Source organism: Narcine bancroftii, chromosome 1 (genome assembly GCF_036971445.1).
Source record: "Narcine bancroftii isolate sNarBan1 chromosome 1, sNarBan1.hap1, whole genome shotgun sequence".
NCBI lineage: Eukaryota > Metazoa > Chordata > Chondrichthyes > Torpediniformes > Narcinidae > Narcine > Narcine bancroftii.
In genome coordinates, this window is record NC_091469.1 from 338,236,109 (window position 1) to 338,262,066 (window position 25,958).

General features: G+C 37.9%; 1 protein-coding gene across 8 annotated transcripts in view; it reads left to right on the forward strand.

Annotated features, from left to right (window-relative positions):
• Positions 1 to 25,958, forward strand: part of fhod3b (formin homology 2 domain containing 3b) — a 669,782-nt gene that overhangs the window by 350,094 nt on the left and 293,730 nt on the right. For all 8 annotated transcript variants that reach the window (XM_069909515.1, XM_069909535.1, XM_069909544.1 and 5 more), the window contains exon 5: positions 4,895 to 5,000. In XM_069909515.1, the coding sequence (XP_069765616.1) occupies positions 4,895 to 5,000 (106 nt within the window). The remainder of the gene's footprint in view (positions 1 to 4,894; positions 5,001 to 25,958) is intronic.

A 25,958-nucleotide genomic window follows, 5' to 3' on the forward strand; every position in this document is an offset into this window, starting at 1 on the left:
CATTCACCTCGATCTCCATAATGGAGTTCGAGATCGGGTGAGGGCTGACTTGGTTCAGCATCACGATGCTAGGAAAGGCATTTCTTCATCGTCGTTGGTGGGGAGGTGATGGTGACCTCCATGTTGGCCACGTAGCATTCGATGGGGAAGAAGGCGGAGGTGGATTCGTGGTGGTCAGAAGTGACATAATCAGAGTGGTAGTCTGAGTTGCTGAGGTTGTGAGCAGTGGCCGGTAAGATGGCACTCCCCTCACCGCACACGCTGTCAGCGCTGTAAGCATGCCGCGCTGCTCCCGGACTGCGATCAGGACCTGCAGACTTTTTGGTAATGTCCCTTCTTCCCGCAGCCTGAGCACATGGCTCCCCTCACGGGGCAGAGGCGTCTCGTGTGCCTGGCCTGCGCACAGAAGTTGCATCACAATTATGCAGATGGTGTTATTGCAGCAGCGATCGTGTCGGTAACACCCGACGCTGAGTCCCAGGCCGATAGCCCTCATGGTGGAACACACGTAGATGGCCCGCTTCTGCCCGCGATCGACACCGCGTGGCACTGGGCCAAGTCCAAAGTCCTGATCAAGTCGATAGCCCTTTTGAGTGGGAGCGGGTCCTCCTCGAGGAGTCATTGTTGGATATAATCCGATCTCAACCCCGACACGCAGGCGTCTCTGATCAGCTCTTCAATGCACTGGGTTAGCGATATCGTGGACGTGGGATTCCCCCAGACAGTCTTTTCCAAATGTGATCAGGGACCGGACGAACTCTTCAGTGGACTCACCAAGCTGTTGTTTTCGGGACGCCGGCAGGTAACGAGAGTAGACCACGTTCACACACAGCACCCGCAGCTCAGCCATCGCCTCGTTGTAGGTCGCACTGCCTTGGATGGCCAGGTAGGCCCTCTGGCTGACTTGTGCCTGAAGGATCTTTAGTTTCTTTTCATCAGAGTTGACCACCTTAGCAGCAGCATCGAGGAAGTTGTTAAAGCAGTTCACCCACTGTTCGAAGAGCATTGATGCATCTGGGACTTGGGGGTCTACTTCCAGCCATTCTGGGCGCAGCAATTTCTCCATTACTGGAGAACTCCAAAATCTAGTACATTATTGTTGCCCCAATAATGACACAGACAAATGGCTGTTTTAAATTATAGTCTTTATTGTACTAGAGACTGCTGGCTCGGGTCCAGGCTGGGAAAATGAGCGGGAAGGAGAGGGGACTCAACCTTTATGGCCCGGGGTTACATGGGCAGGACTAGGGAGGAGCCAAGGACAGGAAGACACCCAGAGGGCGGGCCAGCCAGTGCATATAATCATCTCACCACAATCCTAAAGGAAAATATTGAGTATGTGTGTTGGAATGTTATGATTAGGTTGTATAAGATGATGGTGAGGCCAAATTTGGAGTATTGTGTGCTGCTCTGGTCACCAAACTACAGGAAGGATATCAGTAAGATTGAAAGAATGCAGAGAAGATGTACGAGGATGTTGCTGGGTGTTCAGAAGTAGAGTTACAGGGAAAGATTAAGCAGGTTAGGACTGTATTCCTTAGAGTGTAGATGTATGAGTGAAATTTGATAAAGGTTTACAAATTTTGAGGGGGAGAGACAACAAATGCAAGTAGGCTCTTTCCACTTAGAGATAAATACAAGAGGGCATGGCTTTAGGATGAAAGATTTAGGGGAACATTAGGGGAAACTTCTTCACTCAGAGAGTGGTGGGAGTTTGGAATGAGCTGCCATTTGATGTGCTAAGTGTGGGCTCACTCTTAAGAATAAATTGGACAGATACATGGATGGGAGACGTCTTGAGGGTTATGGAATGAGTGGAGGTCAGTGGGATAAGAGGAATAATGTTTTGGCCCAGACTAGGAGGCCTGTTTTTCTGTGCTCTATTTTTCATGGCTTGGCAATTATCATTGAATATTATGGCACAGATGATCAATTCTGCTTTTAGACCCCAAATGAAGTTTAAGCAAAAATTGTTAAACTGGGATATACAGTACATTATTTGTCAGAAATAATATGAATAAAGGCTGATTTTAAATCTGAATTGTTAACATTCTGGTAGTTTTATAGTGGCTAATGTTGATTTTTCTAGATGTTCATAATCCTCTGGCATCTCTTTGCCATCTTTATTATTTTTATGCCATTTAAAAATTGTCCAGTGAGGTAGGAATTACTCACTTAAAATAAAGTTTCAAGTTTGTTGTGTGGTCCGTATGGAACTTGAGGGTATTTAGTCTGGTTGTATTTGCTTCCTCCGAGACACATTAGTGGGGTGCATCTGACATGTATGCATATAAGTGTGTGACGAAGACCAGAAAGATGGATCTGGGAGTCGAAAATGCAATACATCAGAGCAAATTTTAGAGCAAGTTTACCAAATACAAGAACACTACAGATTAATGTACGGATGCTAATTTTCTGGATTGAAATGCTATTTTTAAATCGCTGCAGCCTAAATTGCTACTATGACAGGAAATATTATTGGAGCTGGAATCAATTGGCAAATCTTGTCAATCAACTGTAGTTATTGCTAATTCTGAATTCATTAAGTGTGTAGGAATTTGGATATGCTTAGCTCATTTGGCCAAAGTAGTTGTATTCTCTTTTTATATTAGAATTTTGTCCTTCAATTTTCAAAATTTTAAAGAAGATGCAATAAAATTTAGATTGAATGATAGTGAATTGCGCACTTAAATTTGAACAGTAAGGCCGAGTTTGAATGTTGCTCAATTCTACAGGAGAGAAATTTTTTTAAATTTTAAAAAAAAATTTCACACTATGAACCATATTAATCAAAATACACACAAACATTTCCCTCTTGAATATACACAGTGTCATTTTCTCCCCTTTTTCCCCCTCCCTCCCACCCCCCTCCAAACCCATTAAACGTTCAACATATACAATACAATAAACCCATTAAACAATGTCATCACACAATGAAAATAAACAAGAAAATTGTGTCATCTACTTTTACACACTGGGTCAGTTCATTTCATCGTCTTCTCATTCTATCATTTTAGGGGGTGGAGGTTCACAGTAGGCCCTCTCTGTTGTGTTTCCATGTACGGTTCCCAAATTTGTTCAAATAATGTGACTTTCTTTTTAAATTATGTTATTTTTTTCCAATGGAATACATTTATTCATTTCCATGTACCATTGCTGTACTCTCAGGCTCTCTTCTGATTTCCAAGTTGATATTGTACATTTTTTTGCTACAGCTAAGGCTATCATCATAAATCTTTTTTGCGCTTCATCCAGTTTGAGGCCTAATTCTTTACTTCTTATATTACTTAGAAGGAAGATCTCTGGATTTTTGGTATGTTGCTTTTTGTGATTTTATTTAATATCTGATTTACATAGGAACATAGGAAGTAGGAACAGGAGTAGGCCAAAAATGGCCCATCGAGCCTGCTCCACCATTCAATACAATCTAATTCAATGACTGATCTAATTTATGACCTAACTCCACCTACCTGCCTTCTCCCCATATCCCCTAATTCCTCTATCATGTAAAAATTTATCTAACCGAATTTTAAATATGTTTAATGAGGCAGCCTCAGCCACTTCCCTGGTTAGAGAATTCCAAACATTCACTACTCTCTGGGAAAAACTATTTTTCCTCATCTCTGTCCTAAATCTACTCCCCCGAATCTTGAGACTGTGTCCTCTCGTTTTAGTTTCCCCGGCCAGCTCAAAAAACCTTCCTACATCTATCCTATCCATACCCTTCATAATCCTATATGTTTCTATAAGATCTCCTCTCATTCTTCTGAACTCGAGCGACTACAATCCTAGATGATTTAATCTTTCATCATAAGTCAACCCCTTCATCCCAGGGATCAACCTCGTAAACGTCCTCTGGACCGTCTCCAAAGCCAGTATATCCTTCCTCAAATATGGAGACCAGAACTGGACACAGTACTCCAGATGAGGTCTCACCAGTACCTTATACAGTTGCAACATTACTCCCTACTCCTGAATTCAATTCCTCTAGCGATGAAGGCCAACATTCCATTTGCCTTCTTAATAGCCTGCTGCACCTGCATCCTAACTTTTTGCGATTCATGCACAAGCACTCCCAAGTCCCTCTGCACAACAGCATGCTGTAGTTTTTCACCCTTTAAATAATATTCAGCTCTTTTATTTTTCTTGCCAAAGTGGATAACCTCACACTTACTAACATTGTACCCCATCTGCCAGACCTTTGCCCACTCATCCAGCTTAACTATATCCCTCTGCAGACTCTCCACATCCTCATTACAATTTGCTCTTCCACTCAATTTGGTGTCATCCGCAAACTTGGCGACACCACATTTTGTCCCCTCCTCCAAGTCATCAATGTAAATGATGAACAGTTGTGGGTTTAGTTGTGGATTTAGATCTTGGGAGAGAACATTTTCTTGATAAAATGCATGGGCAGCCCCACACTTTGAAGAGGTGCGCTCATACTACATTGTAGATGAGAGTGGAAAATTGAAGTCAAAGACTGGAAGAGTAACTGGTTCTTACTGCAGAGTAAACAGTACTCGCTTCACTGGGCAGATATTCTTGAACACAGGTCTTGTTCACTCTTTTGTATCATTTCATTTTGTTCTCGCACTCTCTAATGTTCATGTTCTCCAAATATCAGAGTTACAAAATAATAAGTTCTCATTGTCGCAGTTTTTTTTTTAAATGAGCAAGTTTAAAAGGAAATTGGGGAGCATGAGACAAAGGTGAGGCTGTGACTAAAATCTAGTTGCTGGGGCAATGAAGGGAGAATTCTCGTTACTTCTGTTACAGCAAGTGGCTTTCCCACTTTGAAAAAAAATACAGTTAATCTGTTTGTGTCTATGCACACATTATATCAACTTTTCGCCACTATTTTGAACCCAGTTTTTTGCTCTAATTTCATTAGGATGACAAGGATTTGGTTCACGAGTTTGTCATTGCTGAGGGTCTGACATGTTTGATAAAAGTGGGAGCAGAAGCAGACCAGAACTACCAGAATTACATCCTGAGAGGTAAGCAATACACTTCCCACTCTTCAGTGTTATTTTTAGAGGGAAAACATGGTTTATTTCTATCTACATCTTGTGTCAGAGCTTAAGCAGACACAGTTGAGTAGTACCTTAAGGTGATGGTCTGATCCAGTGGTTTTGGCAGGAGGCCTTTGCAATAGGAGTTCATATTCTTTAAAAGAGCTTTACTTGTGAGCTTATTTATTTTTCCCTCTTTTATCTTCATAGAAGCCTTGCAGGAAGAGTGTTTATATGTCTGTTGACATCATGCTTCAATAAAATAGTTTTAAGCACATCTGTATTTTGTTCTTACAAAAAGTAGTCAAATCTGGTAAAAATATTCGATAAAATTATTTCAGTGTCATTCTTTGAAGCTGTTATAGCCGCTCCACCATCAGCACTGTACTATTGTTAGCCAGCATATGGTACAGTTAAAAAATGAGGCAATGTCCCAGAGTAAGTTGTCTTCCACCTGCCTTGTATAAATTTCCAGCAGCTGTTTGTCATTTCTATTTAAGCAGAATCAAAGAAACTGCAGATTGTGTTAGCTGAAATTCGCTTAATAGGTCTTGTTTGTTCTTTTGTAATATTTCTACTCCTTGCGCTCTCTTTACAATGCTATCTTGCATGCATGCACAAAGTGTAAGAAAGTAATGAGTTCTGATAATCTTTGTTCAAATATGGAGCAAGTTTAACACAGTAAGGCTACATTTCCAATAAAAAGATTTTATATTAAAAAAATGTTGGAAACAAGAAGTCAGGTAGCATTGCTTGAATGAAATGTACTTAAAGCTTCAAGTCACAGATTCTTTGTCAGAACTGAGAGACAGCATATTAGTTTTAATTTGTATTGCTATATTATTGGATGGTATCACTTTTTAAAATTGTTTCAGTAAAAGGAAAACATGGAGATTGTCCAGACATTTTCTTCACTCTTGGATGTTCAAGTTAATCTAATAGATGTCTTGAGGCAATACAGAAAATATTTCTTGTTCTGATGTTATGGCAAATTGTGGGAGCTTGGACCTTGGCTCAGCTTCACAAATGGAAAAGCAACATTATACAGTTTTTTTTTAAAGACTTATCTGCTCAAGATTTAATTACTATTCAATAGTATCTAAAATACGTTTCCATCAGTTGTTACATTCCTCATCTATGAAGGAATGTGGACATCTATACATTTCTCCATATATTTGAGCAAATTTGTGTATAATTTATGTCCATTGAGAATTCTAGATTTTTCCTGTACAAACATTGCCACTGAGTAAAAATCTCCTCTAAATAAGCAAGTGAAGACTGAAATTAAAATCTTTACTTCCCATTGCGAACTCTGCTCCTTTGCACACAGTTCAGTCATGACTGTGGTTTTTTTTTTAACTGAGCCAAGCTGTTCACCACCCTCATTTTATGTCAGATCCTAGGATGCAGTTGGGACTATAAACCACAGCATCTTCAAGACTAATCATCTTCATGCCTTTTTTTTAAATCTTTACAGTTGATGATTCCATCATTAGTTTGCTATTTTTATTCTGTTTAAACTTGAAGTCACTCAAAAGTTATTGTGTTCTAACTCTCATTATTCATTTCACATCTCCGTCTAATGCTACTGAACCCCCAATCATCTTTTTTGAATGGAGCATCCAATTGGCTGCTACTTGATTCTCTTCTCTAATTGAATGCTTGTGATCTGGAGAGTTGTTCCTTAGAAGTATTAAGTATGCATCTATCCATCTGCTGAAGGAACTTGGAACATTGCTTTCATTATGTAACTTTTGCATGCCAACTACATGTTGATGGCTAACTAATCCACCTAATGAAATTGAAGAAATGTCTGCCATCTCTGATGCTCATAATGAAACAATCTTTAATATCGTAGTTTTTCCCCCAGAACTCCAATCAATAAAGTAAATTTACTTTAAAAGTGTATTCTTTATTAGAGTTTCCATTGTATCTCAAATAATATGCCTTTACCCCACAACATCAATTATGAAGCCAGCGAGACACCAGAATATTAATTTTGCATTTATAGATTGTTTTTATGTCTGAGACACTTTACAGGTATTCCTACCTTGAAGACCAGGTGAAGCTTCAGCACGACCAATTTATCTCTCATCTACACAGTTTAATATTAAAGGTTTTCCATATTCAATAAAAACACATACAGCTCTAATTTCAGTAAATCTATGGTTTTGTGGCAACAACAAATGTTTGGAATGTTAGAAACACAGGCATGTTATAGTTGCCATATTAGTAACTCAGATAAGACATCATTATCGAGCATCTGATTATATAAAAGTATGTAGAACGCTAAAGATGCTGGTACATTGAAGTAGTGTGCCAGCCTGCTGTTCATTCTCGATTGCAAATTGAGCAACTTTGATTACAATTATGTAGGCCAGCATCTGGCATGTTGGGGAAGAAAAAAAAATCTAATCCTTTCATCTCTGAATGTCAAAAGAACTTGCGCAAAGTCACAGGTGAAATATCAAGTAGTAATTGATCTCCATGGTAACTTGATCCCATTTCATGCTGTGTATCCTGTAAACTGGGTCAGGAAATGAGGAAATTGAGAGGCATGCCTTCATTAAGAAGTAATATGTCACTGAAAAGAAGAAAGAACTCCATGAAGGAAATGTACATAAGTTTATTTCTAGAATGTACTTTTTGTTGGTGAGTGAGAGCCCAAAGCCAGGTTTGCATAAATCTAGGGTGAGATGGGAGTCAGACTTAGACACAACAATTGACAAACAGCTCTGGTCATATCTGTTTCAAGGAAGTATGTTGGCTACTATCAATGACAGGTCCATTATATTGGTCCATTTATAATTTTCTCCATCAATTGTACCTCACCCCACAGAAATTACACCAATATGAAGCTGAGTTATCAGAGATGTGGTTTATGCGTGGTGTGGAGGTTAGTTCATTTTTTACATTCTGCCTGGGTTTCACGAAGATGAGGCCTTTCTGTTATGATCTCTGTGACACATGAACCAAGATCACAGGAGGTACCTTCCCAGTAGACCTAGAGCTTTCTCTTCTCGGAATCTACACAGTTGGTAGATCACTAACTAATTCTCAAATTAAACTCACATAAATTGCCTTATGTGTGGCCAGGAAGTGCATAGTGGTAACTTGGAAGTCTGACTCCCATCTACTCATGGATAGGTGGTCTTCAGAGATGAATAGCTGCATCTCACTTGAAAAGATCACATACAATCTCAGGAAGGGATATAACACCTTCCTAAAAATCTGACAGCCTTTTTTAGAACATATAGTTACCTCACTACTACAATATATGGTTACACTCGCTACTGGCTAGCCAGTAGACTTCTGTAAAGATTTTAACTCTGTGGTATTATAGTGTATCCATATTTTTCACTGTCCACACTGACAATGGGATGCTTTTTTGTGTTCCTTTTTCTTCGTTCTTTCTCTTTTTAATAGGACATGTATAGAGGTGGAGGGAGGGGTTCCCTTGATGTTTTGAATTTGATGTGATTGTTGATTGTTAAATAAATTTAAAATAATCAATAAAATATTACAAAAAAAAAGTAATTCTCCATTAATTTTAATGTTATTTTAAATGTTATTTTTTGGGGAAGTGCCATGTGTTGATGTGGGGGTTAGACTGATAATCCCTGCTTTCCTCGAAAAAGTTGAGAAAAAGTGACAAAAAAGGTTATAAAAGTTACAGAAAATATATGAAAGAGTGCATAGAAGACATTAACGATGCCACCGAAGAAGGATAAAGGATTTACTTCTGTACAAGAAACTGAGCAAGAAAGGGCCTATCTTAAGAAAGGATCCTGGAGTTGTCCGTAAGATAGGATCCAAGGGAGAGAGGCCAGAAGCCAGGGAGATCTTGGACACTGCCACTGACATCGAGTGAAGAAGTGATTCTGCACATGCATGACTCCTCGCGCATGCACAGAGTACAAAAAAAAGGAGGAAATTTTAAAAAAAGATTCCAGACACTCACAGCTCTAATGATCAAGAAGATGAACTGGAAAAGCAAAGGAAAGAACAAGAACACCTACAATCAAAATAAAATGTAGATAAAGGTGCAGAAGCTTTTTTATCTTCTGGTGAATTAAAGCAAATGCTAGATTTTTTTTTCCGACAATCCATGGAAGTGTTAACTGATGAAATAAGGAAGAAAGGTAATAAAATTGAAAGATTAATACAACAGGTGGACACTAGATTTGAAATAGTGGATGAAAAAATTAAAGGGAATGAATTCAAGATTCAAAATCTTAAAGATCAATGAAGAAAGCAGAAGCAGCTGCTAAGCACGATCGGTTAATGTAAAAAAAATAGACGTTTTGGAAAATTTTAATAGATGGAATAATATCAAGATTGTTGGACTTGAAGAAGGGGACAAGGGTCAAGATTTGGAGAAATTTCTGCAACGGTGGATACCAGAATCTTTGGGTCAGGCTGCATTTCAAGATGATTTGGAGATAGAACGAGCCCATAGGGCACTGATACTTAAACCTCAGCTTGACCAAAGGTCCCATCCAATACTTGTCAGATTCCTTCAATATGAAGTAAGAGAAAAGATATTGGAATTGGCAGAAAACAAGCTAAAGAAAGATAATCACCTTTGATTTAAAATGGAAATAAGAGTTTTTAAAATCCAGATATAAGTTTTGATTTGTTGAAAATGAGAAAGGAGTTTAATCTGGTTAAAGATAAATGCCTTTGTTTTGAGATATCCAGCTGTTTTGAAAGTATTAGTCCTGGGAGGGAGAAATAGATGTTTTTTACTGAACCTAATGAAGGTATATGCCGATTCATTGCCTGTTAAAGATGAACAGATGATTGTAGGAATTTGAATTCTTTATACAACTCAGAGGTTTTGCTGTAACTGAAAATACATTGAGTTTTGAGAGAGTTTAAAAGGGGAAGAAGGTTTAAACTATATTGTGTGTGATTTAATAAACTGGATAAGATTAATGGATTAAAAGATCTATTGATAAGCTTATCATAAAGGATGGTATGATGTTTCGAGTGAGTTTGTGGGGAATGTGATGGTATCATGCTATCACTGCGCTATCATGGGCACTAATATGACAAGTTTTTCCATCCTATATAGGTCAGGGTGATAGAGATGCTTTAACATCATGTGCCTCTGGGGTTTTACCATATCCTTTTTTTGGTTCTTCGCCTGGATTGTTTATAGATGTAGAGTATATGGGGAGGGCTGGGCTGTATGGGGGGATGCTGGAGGGATATAGGTTTTAATTTTGATGTCTAATGGAAATTATCATTTATTAGTATTAACGTTAATGGCATTCAGAATCTGATAAAGAGAAAAAGGTTATTGAATTATATGGAGAAAAAAACAAGGTAGATATGGCTTTTATACAAGAAACTAATTTAACAGAAATGGAGCATATGAAATTAAAGAGAAATTGAGTAGGAGGTATATTCTCTTCATTTAATTCTAAAACTAGAGGAGTAGCAATGTTAATAAATAAAAGCTTACCAATTGAAATACTGAATATAATGACTGATAAAGTGGGAAGGTATGTGATGATAAATTGCAAAATATATTCTGAATATTGGGCCTTGAATATATATGCACTGAATGTAGGTTAGAATGTAGGGAGTATTTATTTAAAGTACTTAAGGTTTATGGAATTTCAACAAGTTTTATAATCTGGATAAGAGCATTATATAATTCTCCAAAGGCTAAGATGATTACAAATAGACAAATATCAAAATCTTTTTTGTTAGAAAGATCATCTAAACAAGGATGTCCATTGTCTTTTTTTTAAATTTGCATTAGATATGGAACCTTTAGCTGAATAATTAGAAGTGCTAATGAGATTGAGGGCTTTAAGATGCATGATAAAGAACACAAAATTAGTCTTTTTGCAGATAATGTAATATTGTATCTTACAAACCCTTAAAGCTCATTACAAAAAATAAATGATTGGCAGAGGATGGGTTAGTATCAGGTTACAAAGTAAATATTGATAAAAGTGAAGTGATGCCCATGATCAAGACAAGCTATGTTTAAGTTAAGAAAAGGACAAAATTTAAATGGTAGAAAGGTGCAATTAAATATTTAGGAATTAATGCTGATAAGAATTTAAATAATTTATTTAAATTAAACTATATGCCTTTATTGAAAAATTAAAGAAGATTTATTAAGATGGAAAGATTTGCCAATTTCTTTAATAGGAAGGATTAATTGTGAGAAGATTATTATCTTTCCTAGAATACAATACCTTTTTCAAACTTTACCAAATTTTTGTACGAATAATGTTTTTTTTTCAGGATTTAAATAAAAGGGTAAGAAGATTTATTTGGAGGGATAAAATTTCTCAGATGGCATTGAAAAAGTTAACATCGAAATTTGATCAAGGAGGACTTTGATTGGCTAATTTTAAAAATTATTATAAAGCAGCTCAACTTATTTTTTTGTCTTCTTGTTATCAATCTGTCGAAAAGATTGCATGGGTGCAAATTGAAATGAGTAAAATAGGAGAAAATAATTCTGAACACATTTTATATAAATGGCATGAGGGATTATTAAAAGGAAAATCAGATACACTAATTTTGAAGCATATACTTAAAGTATGGAATGGAGTACATGTAGAAAAAGGAATGAAGAATTATCAGTTGGCTAAAATTATATTAAAATTAAAATTTTTTAATTCCTTTTACTGTTAATAATCATTATTTTGATGTTTGGTATAATTGTGGAATAAGAAAAATAAGGGATTATATTTTAGGATCCTTTTGACCAATTTAAAAATAAGTATAATATATCACATAATACTATTTTCCTTATTATCAAGTTAAATCATATTTAAAAAGAAAATTAGGAAGGAATATTAAATTACCAGAACAAAGTCAATTTGAATATCTAATAACATATACATTTATTGAAAGATTTATTACTAATATGTATATCAAATTACAAGAGACTATTCTGAAAAAGGATTTATTCAAATCTAAATCCTGATGGGAAAACGATTTAAATATACAACTTCAAGAAGTATGGTCAAAATTATGTTATGAAAGTGTAACTAATACAACTAATGTTAGATATCAAATGGTACAATTTAAATTTTTTCATCAATTATATCATACTCCATACAAACTTCATGGACTTCATTTGAATTGTTCTGATCAATGTTTTAGATGTAATAAAGAAGTAAGATCTTTCCTGCATGCAGTCTTGCAATGTGAAAAGAGAGATAGGTTTTGGAAGGATGTAAGTATTTTATTGGAACAAGTTTTGAAGATGTAAATTTTGAAGGATCCCAGAGAATTTTTATTGGGAGATATTTCCCAGTTGAAGTTAAATATTTATCAAAAGAAGTTTTTAAGTGTAGCAATAGCAAGAAATCTATAGCTGTAACATGAAAATCTGGTGATATTGTGCATTTGAATAGATGGTGAATGGAATTATTAAATTGTATATATTAGAGAGAATATCGTAAAATTTACAAAATCAACCAGAAAAAATTGATAAGATTTGGAAAAGCTACATGGATTTTATTGCTACGACTTAACTTGGACCATCCAACCTGCCCTAATTAACTATGGTTTAAGATTATTACATAAACTGCAATTAATTAATTAAAAGATAGGTTTATTAGACAGGCTTTTCTTTTTTCATTTTTTCTACTTTTTTGGGGAGGTGGGGGAGGAGAAAATATATAAAAACTGTATTACTTTGTTGTAATTTTTATTATTCTTATGTTATGGATAAATACTGAATGTGTTTTGATGCAAATAGAAAATTAAAAGTTATTTGTTTTTTTCAATAACATTTCTAATGAGATTTAGAATGGGCCAAAATGAAAGTTTCGTAGAGTTCTTCAGATTATACTAGACAATGGAGATGTTGCTTCCTGAACACTTTTGGGTGTATTTTATGTACTTTGGGGTGCTGATCATGAAAATCACCTTAAAAATTTCCTATCAAATTCCATTTTTTAGATATACCTTTATTTGGTGATTTCCTGTAAATTTGAATGCTACTAGTATATTGCCCACAAAGCGAGCAATTTTGATCACTCCAAGCACTCAGTGCAGGAGATATGCAAATATTATCTGAGGCCTGGTCATGTTTAGTCAGGATAGATACAGATAGGCTGTAAAAGCAGTTCACATATACAGATGCTGTACATTACATTGATATAGATTGAATGGAAGTTAATGCACATGTTCTTCAAACAATAGTATACTTAACAATAGAATTTACTGTCTTGAGGAAGATTCAATAAAACAGAAATATCTTGTTAATGTCACAACAACTGTGATACATTCTGTTACATTTGTGGTGAATGTGCACTTAAGGCTCAAAGACACAGCATGACTGCACTTATTTAGAAAGCCTATGAGCTCATTACATTTGTCATGCAACATATACAGTCAACCTGAGAGCTTTGCTCAGCATCATAATGCGATTCATCATCACTCAGGTGTCTTGCCATTTGGCATGGGCAATAATGTGTCTCCATCTATCACGATCTCTGACCCTCCGAATTGTAGTTTTTGCCTCCCCTGTTTTTGTTTGGTGAAGTCTCCATCTTTGAGCTGAGACCGTTGTTACGGAGTCCAGAGGACCCCAAAAACCAGCAGCAATAGATATGCACCACAACACAGGGTTACTTAAACAAAAGTAGTTTTTAATTATATTTGAACAAGAAAACAGAATTAAACTTTAACTTATTATTTAACCTTCCAATCTACTTAATCCTCCCTCTCATACTAAGCGCAGGTGTGTGTAGTGTATAATTCAGATTAGATAAGTTCTTTGGATCACAATCCAATCTTACTGGTTGTAGGCAATTCTTGTACTGTGCACAGAAGTTAGCATTAATAAAGTTCACCAGTCTTTGGTGCTTTAACAGGCAGATGGTTACCACTCAGGAGGGTTCTTGCTGGTTTTCAGAGAGAGAAATGCCTTTTCCAGGACATCCGCATCTGATTCCTTCAGGGTTCTCCAGATGATCCTCTTTCTTTCAGGTCACCTTTCACACCGCCAGTCTTCTCCTTTGACCAGACAGCCTTCCAAAGTTTGCCAGCTTTGACGTACTGGAAATAATTTCTGTGACTCTTCTCTCTGTTTCACACCCTCCCTCTCTGAGAGCAAAGCTGTTCTCCTCTTGCCTGCAAAGATCACATGTTCCCAGGCAAGCTGCTGTCAATACTTTATTGCCTCCTGCAAAAAGAATTCTGCAAAAGTCCTGCAAATATTCAGTCATTTAAAATGTGTGTGTGCAATTCCTAACAATTCCTCCCAAACCACCTCTAAATATTCTGTCACACCATAATCGATGCTGAGTTCATGATTAAACAAGGGAAAGTACTGAAGTCATTTCCCATTGCTTTCTTCATTTGCAGTGACCATACTGGATGGATAACCCTGGCCATTGATCAGACGATTCATCTGACCAGCATTTTTTAGTTTTACAACCATTTCAATTTGTAGAATTTTCTTGTAAAAACCATCTACCATCTGCAATTCATGGCCTCACATGACCCTGGTTGGGAGGCTAAACAGGTACTATACCTTGCCCAAGGGTGGCCTGTAGGCTATTGAACAAAAGGAGTGCCTTACCCTTTCTTTTGCTGAGCAATTGCACAGCATCAACACTGAAATTATGCAATTAAACATGTTAAATTCATAAAAAGTTAATTTAATATTTGTCCAATTTTCTACATGATATAGCATATCTGAAATCATCTTTGTATTCATCTTGAAGTTTTCTATCATAATCCCCAATTTTTTTCAGGATGCAAACCTTTTGAATAAATTTGTTGTTTAGTGCAAGCAGAAAGAAGATAGGGTGAATGTATTGGAGTAAGGGTTTGGAAAAAGATAGTGAATGGAATGGTTTACATGGCAACAGGTCCTTATGCCCCATGAGCTCCTGTCACCCAATTAGACCTAATTGACCAATAACCCTGGAACAATTTTTGAAGGGTGGGAGGAAACCCACGCAGACACGGAGAGAACATACACAGTTTTTTACAGGTAGTGCCGGATTTGAACTCCGGTCACTGGCACTGTAACAACATTGCGCTAACCATTTCCTGTTTTTCAAGTGTAAAAAGCTAACAGGCAGTCATTATTGAATGGCATGACTTCAATCGTAACAGTGTAAATTAGGCAGTGTTTGCTCGTGAGCATTTGATTAATGCAAACTCTGTGATCAAAGTTTATTTGTGAAATCAGTTTCTTGATCCTGAAACAGTCTTGTCTGGTTTCTCCACCTATGAGCAAAGGAATTCTGAGCTCACAGATTGATGCACCATCAATAACTTCAAAAGAATGAAGTTAAGTAAAACTGATAGGCTTTTATTCACAAAAGAATAGAGTCATGTTCATGATAGTCGATTATCCTGAACTGGGACTGGGGAGGGGGGCTGTGAAACAGTTACCATTATTCAGGAATCTGTGGGAGGGGACACAGGTACAATCAGCCAATGGTCATGCCCAGACAGATATATATATATACATATATATACAAACATTGGTTTTTCCACACAGATGCTGCTCTTCATACCAGAGAAAACAAGTGCTTTCTACAAAGCACTTTCTACTGGATACGAATCATAGCAAGGCTTCGTCGTACATCACAGCCCTCATTTTAGTATCTGTGTATTTAAAATCTTCCATGTTTTCAGTCACTTACTAAAATTCTATCAACAATGACAGTTTTAATTCAAAATGTATAATCTTTTGTAACTTTGTCTATATTAAAAATAATGGCCCCATCCCCCAGGTTTAATTTATGGGTGGATTTAGAATGTGATCCTCAGTCCGTTTACAGCACTGAGATTACACTTCAAAATAGAACTGCCACGTCAGTGAAACTCAAACATGCAAATAGTGCATCAAGAAATATCAGCAGATGGCCAGGCAGACAGATCTAGTGAGCTATCTCTGGCCCCCAGTCCACTATTTGAACAACTAGATTAATATAACGGCAGTTATTTATAGTTCCCTTATGAATCAGATCAGCTTAAATTTATTGATTAAGACTGTGCCTCAATCTCAAAGTAATTTAGCAGTCTCTTTTAGGTTCAAACTTGTCCAACGTCAGCCAGTTGTGCTGTCTCCTGCATGTAACCTCCTATATTGTAACATTGCAAGGAATAGAGTGACCACACATTTTGGTGGGTTTGTGCTTCAGAGGCAGGCCTTTCTGCTCAAGAATCAGCACATGACAGCTGGCCAGATATTGCTCATCTGTCAGATCTGAACGAAGGGCAGCCCAAAAACTCTGAGCACACTCATCCTTCCCCGAACCCTCTCTCTTATTCCAGGCGTCCTGTCCTGCTGCTGTTTTGGTGAGGCTATCTTTTCCAAAAAAAAAAGGAGCATAGAGCAACTGATGCGGACCCATTGAACAGTGGCAGCTGGTTTTGGACCCAATCCTTAAAAAAAAAGTGTTCCATTGGTGATAGCACATGGCTTATAGGACACTGATCCACAGTAAACCTTATAGCAGGAGATGTTTAGTCTTGAATCAGAGTGTAGCAATATTTAATAGTTTTAAATGCATGGAAACAAGAGAGGCAGATAAAGCGCAGGTTATTTTTCCTTCTCAACAGAATGCCTTAGATATTTTGCTTATATCCAGTATTTAGAATGTTGGGTCTGGGCGAACAGTATTTCCAAAGAATTGTGGATCAATATAGCACAGGGAGACAATCTAGTCTCTTTTGTCCCTGCTGGCTCTTTGAAAGAGCTATACTCACTCTAGTTCATTCCCCACAATCTAGGTTTTTTTTTTCCTTTCCAGGTTCTTGTCAATACAATTTTGAAATTGATTACCAAATCCACTTCCACCACCCTTTCAGAGACTGTTTATGATTAGATGTTTATTTTTTTTAATAACCAAGATGAAATAACATATGACACTGACACTTGCAGCTCATAGAATCATAATGCAAATTTAAAAACTTCTAAATAAGAACAAGAGAAATAGGATAGGGAATAGGCCATCTGGCCTGTCAAGCCTGTTCCCCTATTCAATAAGATTGTGGCTGATTTAGCTATGGACTCAGCTCCACCTAGCTGCCTTTTTCCCCATAACCCTTAATTCCCCTACTATGCCAAAATATCGAAGTGTCTTGAGTATATTTAATGAGGCAGCCTCCATTACTTCCACAGATTGACTTCTCTCTAGGAAAAACAGTTCTTTCTCTCTCCATCCTAAATCTACACCCCTTAAACTTGAGACTTTGTCCCCTAGATTCTCATGGTCATCATTATCTCAAATAGAGTTCCCATCCGGGTTTACCCAATGATAAGTAAACTAATTGAGTTAATGCACTTCTAGAAATAGTTTAACGTGTGTCTGGTTTGCTTGATGTAACCATTTTTTTTAGACTCTTCATTTCTAGTAATTGCAATGGTAATTTATCTTCAAATCTGCCCTCAATCCAATGCTACCAATTAATGCTTTGCTTTGCCACAAAACGTCTGTTCTAATCTAAGTATTAATCAGAATAAATGGAGGAAGCTTGTCAACCATGAATTTTAAATCTGCTTCTGACTCGAAAAACTCTATAACTTCCCTGTTGAGCATTTGCATTTTTTTTCCTGGAATAAATAAACCCTTTGGCATGAGCCAACTATGGCAGTGGAATGATATTAAATGCTAGTAATCCACAGTAAAATTTATCACTCTATTTTTGCCAAGGTGCAGTTCCATAAGCATTGGGAGCTCTCCACATCCTTGGCTGATTGTGAGGTGGGTTGGGGAATCAGCATTATGGATGACAGGAAACCAAAGTTGCCTGCCATGATGACTTTCTCATGGAGTCTCACGGACAACAATCAAGATTAGGAGCAATCTGTTAATGTTCTCTTAAATACAGTTTAATTCAGCTGCAACTGTTAATCAAGCTGTGGGTCTTTCAGATCTATAAGACTTTTATTCCTTATTGTCAACCAAATTCTTTGTAAGTCTTGGAAATTAGGGGCGTAATGCTGTTTATTTTGAAGTACTATGCACATGAAAGTCAATTATGACTTCTAGACCAAATCGAACCTTGTTGATTTGACATGATTGCTGCATCAATGTGTTAGAGAATGGTAACAAATTAATTTGTATTTGCCAACAATACATTTGCCTTGTTCACCACCAATTCAATCTGGAGGTTAACCTTAAGGGTATCCTGCACGAGGACTGCCAAGTACTTTTGCAGCTCTGAAGTTTGAATATTCTCCCCATTCACAGAATAATCTGGTCGTTTATCCCTTCTACCAAAGTGCATGATCATTCACTTTCTAACATTGTATTTCATTTGCCATTTTGTTCATTCTCCTAATGGTATCTATCTCTCTGTACCCTCTCCATTCTCTTCTGATTGCCTGCCCATCAACCTATCTTTGTATAATCTGTAAACTTAGCCACAAGTCCACTTATTCTGCAATTTAAATTATTAACATACGACATAAAAAGAGGTAACCCCCAACACCGATCCCTGAGGTACACCACTGGAACAGCATCCATTTATTTCCACTCTCTTCTTCCTGCCGATCAGCCAATGCTCCAGCCACGCAAATATCTTTCTTGTAATTCCATGGGCTTTCATCTTGTTAAGAAGCATCATGTGCAGCACCTTGTTAAAGGCCTTTTGAAAGTCCAGATGTACAAAATCCACAATATGTTCTTTGATGGTCCTGCTTGTGATCACCTCAAGGAAAATTGTCAGACAAGATTTTCCCTTGGGGAAACCATGAATATTTTTGAATATTTTATTTAAATGCATGTATTCATTTATTTATCATGCATGTATTCATGTCAAAGTAGAAAATATAATAGTCATATCAATTTCATTATACATGATGGATTTATATAACCCTCAAAAAAAAAGAAAAAAAGAAAAATCCCATCAATCCCCTCACCCCCAAACAATAACCCCAATAAGGATAGAAAAGGAAGAAAAAAGGAAAAATACAAATTGTAAAGAAATAAAAAAAAGGGCAGACCTGGTTGTCAAGGGATCACTGCCTTCTCCTGATTCCACCCTTTTTTTTCAGTTTTATTTGTTTGTTTATTACAAAGGAGTTAACGAGGTTTAGGGAAAGCCATTTATAAATTTATACCTACAATATGTAAATATGGGCACCAAATTTTCAAAAATGTATCATGCAGAATTTCTTGTACATAATTTTCTCGAGGTATCCAGTCATGTGCCATCTTTCCAAACATAAATGAGAATCCAATTTCCATGTCACTCCTATAAAATTTTCTTGCAACTGCTAATGCAATTTTTACAAATTATTTTTGATATAAATTTAGTTTAAACTTTGGTCTTATCCCTGGAATATTACCCAGTAAAAATAACATTGGATCTTGTGGAAATTTATCTCTGGTGACTTGTTCCAAAAGAAGTTCCTCATTTTATCCAAAATGGTCTCAATTTTGGACATGACCATGTAGAATGTAAAAAAGTACCAATCTCTTGGCTACATCTAAAAAACATTGATCCAAAAGATCTGATGTCAATCTATTTAATTTTTGCAGGGAAAGACCTAGTTGATGTAAAAAAAATTAAATGGAACCGATCTGTAGCTAGCATTTATTGTATTTGTCATACTAAACCATGCTGTCTTTGGCCTATCTTGTCATGAACCTCCCAGGTACTCCATAACCTCATCATTGACAATTGACTCCAACTTTCTAACCACAAATATCAGGCTAACAGGCCTATAATTTCCTTTCTGCTCCTTCCCTCCCTTTTTAAATCATGGAGAGACCTTTTCAATGTTTCAGTCCTTTGGAACCATTCTTGGATCAATATTCAGGCCTCCACTATTTATATTACAACTTCTTTTAGAACCTAAGGGTGCATTCCATCCAGTCTGGGAGACTTATCTACTCTTAGACCATTCAGCATTCCAAATACCTTCTCACTGGTGATTGTGACTGCACTCACCTATCTTCTCTAGCACTCCTGAAAGTCTGGTATTGTGCTAATGTCTTCCACAGTGAAGGCTGATGCAAAATACTCATTCACTTCCTCTGCCATCTCTCCCATTACAATTTCTCCAGAGTCATTTTCTATAGTTCTTTATCTACTTTTTTTTTAAAAGCAAAATATACTTCAATAAGCTTTTAATATGGATTTTGTTGGTTTCCTTTCAAAATTCATCTTTTCCTACCTAATTACCTTCTTAGTTGACTTCTGTGCACTTTTAAAAGCTTCTCAATCCTTTATCTTCCCACTAATATTTGTTTCCTTTTGCCTTGACCTATAGCCAGTCATAATTGTTATTTTTCCATTCAAACATGTCTTCTTTGGAATATACCTGTCCTGCACCTTCCTTATTTCGAGCAGAAGCTCCAGTCATTGCAGCTCTGCCATTCTCCATGCTAGTGTGCCTTTACAATGATCTTTTGGCAGTTCTTCTCTCATACCTCTGTGGTCCCCCTTTATTCCACAAGTACACTGACACTTCTGATTTTAGTTTCTCCCCCTCTAACTGCAGGATGAATTCTCTCATATTATGATCACTGCCTTGTAAGTGTTCTCTTACCATCAATTCTGCTTCATTTCACAACATCCAATTCAGAATTTCCATTTCCTTGGTCAGCTCATCCACAAGCTGTTCTAAGAAGCCATCTTGAAGGGGATTCAATAAATTCCCTATCTTGGGATCCATTACCAAGCTGGTTTTCCCAATCAACTTGAATATTGAAATCACCCATGACAATTCTAACATTGCCCTTCTTTGTAAGCCTTTTCTATCTCCCTCTGTAGTTTGTACACCATATCCCTGCTACTGTTTGGAGGCCTGTGTACAACTTCCATCAGGATCTTTTTACCTTTACAGTTTCTTAATTCTACCCATAAGGCTTTTAAATCTTCGATCCAAAGTCTCCTCTCATCAATGATTGAATTCTATTTTTTTAACCAGCAGAACCACCCCATTCTCTCTGCCTTCCATCCTGTCCTTCTGATGCACAGTGTACCCATAGATAGAGTAAAACCCCGATTTAATGTGATCCAATTTAATGTGAATCCAGATATAATGTGATGAGTCATTGGACTCAGGTGATAGGCTGGCACTGGGAGTGGGAACCTCGGGTGGCACTGGGACCAGGGACCTGGGGTGGCACTGGGAGTGGGAATGGTCGGTTTACTAAAAATAATTTTTTGTTTTTTAATTTCAACTTTAACTACAACCATTTACTGAAACCAAGATTTATCATGACCCTGCTTTTATCATGATGCAATTTTTTTTGGACCAAAACTATCGCGTTATAACGGGATTCCACTGAATTTAGTTCCCAGCCATGATCGTCTTTCAGCCATGACTCAGTGATGAGCACAATGTCATATCTACCAACTTCCAGTTGCACTACAAGATTATCAACCTGAGTTCTTATACTGCATGCATTTAAATACAAGACCGCAAATGTTCTTAGAACTTGTCCAGAATAATTTGATGGACACTTCTATACCAGCTGGTCTTGCACAAGACAAATTGTCCCTGAAACAGCAGACATTTTCCTGGAGTTTCAGACTGATAGACTTTTATTTTGCTCTGCTTGCATTAATTGAAGGTGATCTGCAGTTAATAAGTTTGTTGAATTATCACGAGATCTAGAAATAACTGGAAAGGTTATACTTAGGAGCATGTCTCATGAGTGCCATGGAGTATTTGCCTTGGCGTATTTCTTTATAAAAGATGTGAAATCTAGGAAATGAAAGCAGCCTCTTGTAAGTCTGGTTTATTTGCCTTTGGATTCTAAGTGTCGCTCATCTCCAGTAGAGAGTGTCTGCTAGCTGTGGATGTTTTCTCAAAGGAGTGAAATCGAGCCATGTTAGACTAGCCATAACAAATAGACTGCTGCCTTTCCTGAGCAAGGCATCACCCGGGTGTAAGGGTGGCAAGTTGTTAAGGTTTGGGTTAATGAGATCTAGTTTCTAAAATCAGTTATTTCTAGTACCTTTGTACAAACACTGACCAATAAGATTGCTCCAATCTTGTGAAACTGATAGAATGTGAATTGTTGCCTGCAGGGCACAGTTGGTCTTGTTTTTGTTGAGCTGTAATTGAGGTCATTGTTTATTTGGCTGCAGTTGTGGATTGATGTATATTTGTGAAACATAAATTATTTGAGGGAAATATTTATGGGATTAATGTCTTAATGGAGAGGGATTTATTTAACAGAGCCATTCATTAAGGAGGTTGATGCCTTAACCTGTAATGTTTGCTACTGATCTCTGCTCCTCTAATCAAATGTAACCCTGCTGCAAAAATTCTGCTGAGTTCCTCAGCAGATCGAGCTGCATCAGTGGGAGAAAAAGGATGGTTGATGTTTCAGGCCAGAACCCATGATGAAGTTTCCAGCGACAACATTCTTTTCCTCCTATTGATGCTGCATAACCTGCTAAGTTTCTCATCCAGATTGGGTTTGTTTTGATCCAGATTCCAGAATCTGCAAGTGCTTGGCCTATGCCCTTTTCACCCTGTAGCCATTTGTCTCTGCTTTCAGCTTGAGGTTTCAGATTTGCAACACTTCATTGGAAATTTGGCCCAAAGCATCATCTCTCTATTGCTTTCATGAGTGTTGCCTGAATCACTGATTTCATCCAGAACTTTGTGTGACTTCTTGTTTGCCACCTGAAGAAAAAGCCAGAGGTCAGTGTGATTACAATTTTCACCGGTTGTGTTTATTGTTCATTGCTAACAAAAAACATGTGTTGGTTTCATAAGCACGAGATCAATTGCCAATGAGTTGCTAAGCAAAATAAATGTGCTAATTGTAGGAAATTGTCAGTGTGGTAAGGCTTTGGAGAGAACAGGTAAGATGGCAGGAGGTGACATAAGAAAGGACCATCCCATTTCAAGGAACAGAAAGGATTCAGCAGGCAGGAACAGGTAACGGCAGGTTTTAGATTCTTTTTTTTACCATCTCATCATAAACGGTGGGAATGGCAGCAAAAGTTGGGGAATGCTGTTCTTATGTGGGTCATCAGGGAAGCCAGCAGTATCCCTGTTGTAAGAAGTTCATCCAGCTGCAGCTCCTGATAAATCGAGTTAAGGAATGGGAGCTGGAGTTGAATGAACTCTGGATCATTCAGGAGGTGGAGGGGGTGATTGGTAGGAGTTACTAACACATCTAAGATGCAGGAGGAGAGAAAATGGGTGGCAGTCAGGAGAGGGAAAAGGAACAGGAAGGCAACGCAAGGCAACACTGTGGCCATTTCCCTGAATAACAAGTATACCATTTTGTTTACTGCTTGTGGGGATGACCTTCTACAGTCAAGCCACAGACATCAGGTCTGTGGCATGGAGTCTGGTCCTGCAGCTAAGAAGGGAAGGGAGGAGAAGAGGCAAACTGCCGTGATAGGGGATTCCATATATAGGGAAACAGATAAGAGGTCCTGTGGAAGAAATTGAGTATCCCAGATGATATGTTGCCTCCCTGGTGCCCGGGTCAGAGATATCTCAGATAGAGTTCATGGCATTCTCAGGAGAGAGGGTTAGCAGCCAGATGTCATGAGATCAATGACGTAGGTAGGAAGGGTGAGGAGGTCCTGCAAAGAGAGTTCAGGGAATTAGGCATGAGGTTGAAGGACAGGACCTTCAGGGTGTGATCGCAGGATTGCTACCTGTGCCACATGCTAGTGAAATTAGAAATAAGAAGAATGCAGCTTAACATATGGCCCAAGACATGGTGTAGGACTCTCTTCCAGGGAAGGTTGGACCTATTCCAATGGTTTTCATCTGAACTGGAGGGTGACTAATAAACATTCAGGAAGGTTTGCTAGTGCTGCTCTGGTCTGCTTAAATGAGATTTGCGGAGGGATGGGAGCCAAAGTGCTACAGCAGATAGAGGAGTGGAAGAGAGAAAAGATGATGTGAAAATTGTTTGCACCGTTAGAAATTGTTGGGTTTCATGACGGGAGGCCATTTCCAAATTTCCACAAAGGAGGACGTGCAGGGTTGGCGTCAGAACAAGTCTAATATGGGGGGGGGGGGTAACTGTGTGGGGGAGGGGGGAATGAACTGATGTTCGAAGACTCTCTTGGTTGGGGGGGGACTGCTTGTATCATATGGTGACACTAGTGATGCTAGTGCTGCGAGTGGGAGATGATGACCTCAAATTCCTCCCCCCCCCCCCCCCAAAAACATTTGGTGCTGGCCCTGAGGACATGATAATAGGCACCACAGTGTGTTTCCAATAAAAATGATAACATTTAAACTGTAGTGTAAAAACAACAAATGTAAACAGGTGATCACTTTGGTTATTTTATTAAATCAAAATTCTAACATGAAACTTTTTTTTGCCAGCAAAAACCTAGCTATTTCAACATAAAGCAGTGATTTTCTGCTCGTGCCCTTTTTCCTATTCAATGATTTATCATTCTGTATATTACATACAACACATGCATTCATACAGTATAAATAAATAACTGAGAGAAATTAATATGGAGTCTCACTCACCCTCCTTCAAAGCCCACTCCACTAAACAACAAAGCACTGCTGATTGCGCCAAAACTATGCATTTCGACGGGCCCACCGTGCATGCACCAACCAGCTCCAGTAAATTAACCCACCCCCAAATTCAGGACAAATTAACGATTGGTTTGAGGTAGAACTGGATGGAGGACAGAGGGCTCAAAAACCTGACAGTCAAGCCTAAAACCAGATAACTGGCCACCCTAGTTGAACCTGAGGTCAAAATGATTTCAGGTGCATCTATTTAGATGCAAGGAATATTGTATGAAAGCAAACTAGCTTAGAGCGTGGATTGGCTCATGTAATTATGACATTGTGGCCATTAGTGAAACTTGGTTGCAGGAGGGGCAGGAGTGGGAGCTCAGTTTTCCAGGCTTCTGTTGTTTTAGACACAATTGAACAGGGGGAGGAGGAGAAATGACATTACGCAACAGGGAAAATATCACAGCTGTGCTCAGGCAGGACAGACCAGAGATCTCGGCTACTGAGGCGATATGGATGGAGCTGATGAACATGAAAGATACTCAAGGAGTTGTGTTATAGACTACCCAATTGTAAATGAGAATTGGAGGATCAAATCTATAGAGAGATAGCAGATAGCTGCAAAAAGCACAAGGTTTTGATAGTAGGAGTTTTTAATGTTCCACAGAGTCACCAGGTCACCCATACTGTAAAAGGGCTGGATGGCTTGGAGTTTGTCAAGTGTGTTTAGGAAAGTTTTCTAAATCAATATATAGAGGTACCAACTGGAGAGAGTGCAATACTGGACGTCCTATTAGGGAACGAGACAGGACAGCTGACAGATTTATATGTAGGGCAGTGATTCTCAACCTTTTTCTTTCCACACATGAACCACTTTAAGTAATCCCAATGCCATCAGTGCTCTGAGCTTAGTAAGAAATTACTTAAGGTGGGATGTGAGTGAGAAGGGAAGGTTGAGAATCACTGCTCTAGACCCAATTGTTACTGAAATATTTTGGTGGATAAAAATTGTCATTGGTCCATTTCTTTTGGAGTTATGAAACCATGCACATAACAAGTAATGAGGTACGATTAAAACAGTGATTTTCTAACTTTTTCTTTCCACCCACATATAATCCTGATCTCTTATCTTTATTAATCAGAGACTTAATAAGAAGATTGAAAAAGAAAGAAAGAGCCTGATGTCAGTAGTAGGTAAATTATTGGAAGGATTTATGAGAGATAGGATATATAGATATTTCAACAGCCACGGGGTGATTAAGGACAGTGAGCATGGCTTTGTGCGTGGTAGGTTATTTTTGACGAAGCTTATAGAGTTTTACGAGGAAGTTACCAAGAAGGAAGATGAAGGAAAAGCTGTATAAGTTGTCTAAGTGGAGTTTAGTAAAGCCTTTGACGAGGTCCCACATGGGAGGTTGTGTCAGAAGATTAATGTATTAGGTATTCACGGAGAGGTTGTAAACTGGATTCGTAATTGGCTGTGTGGGAGATAACAGAGTTGTAGTGGATGGTTGCTT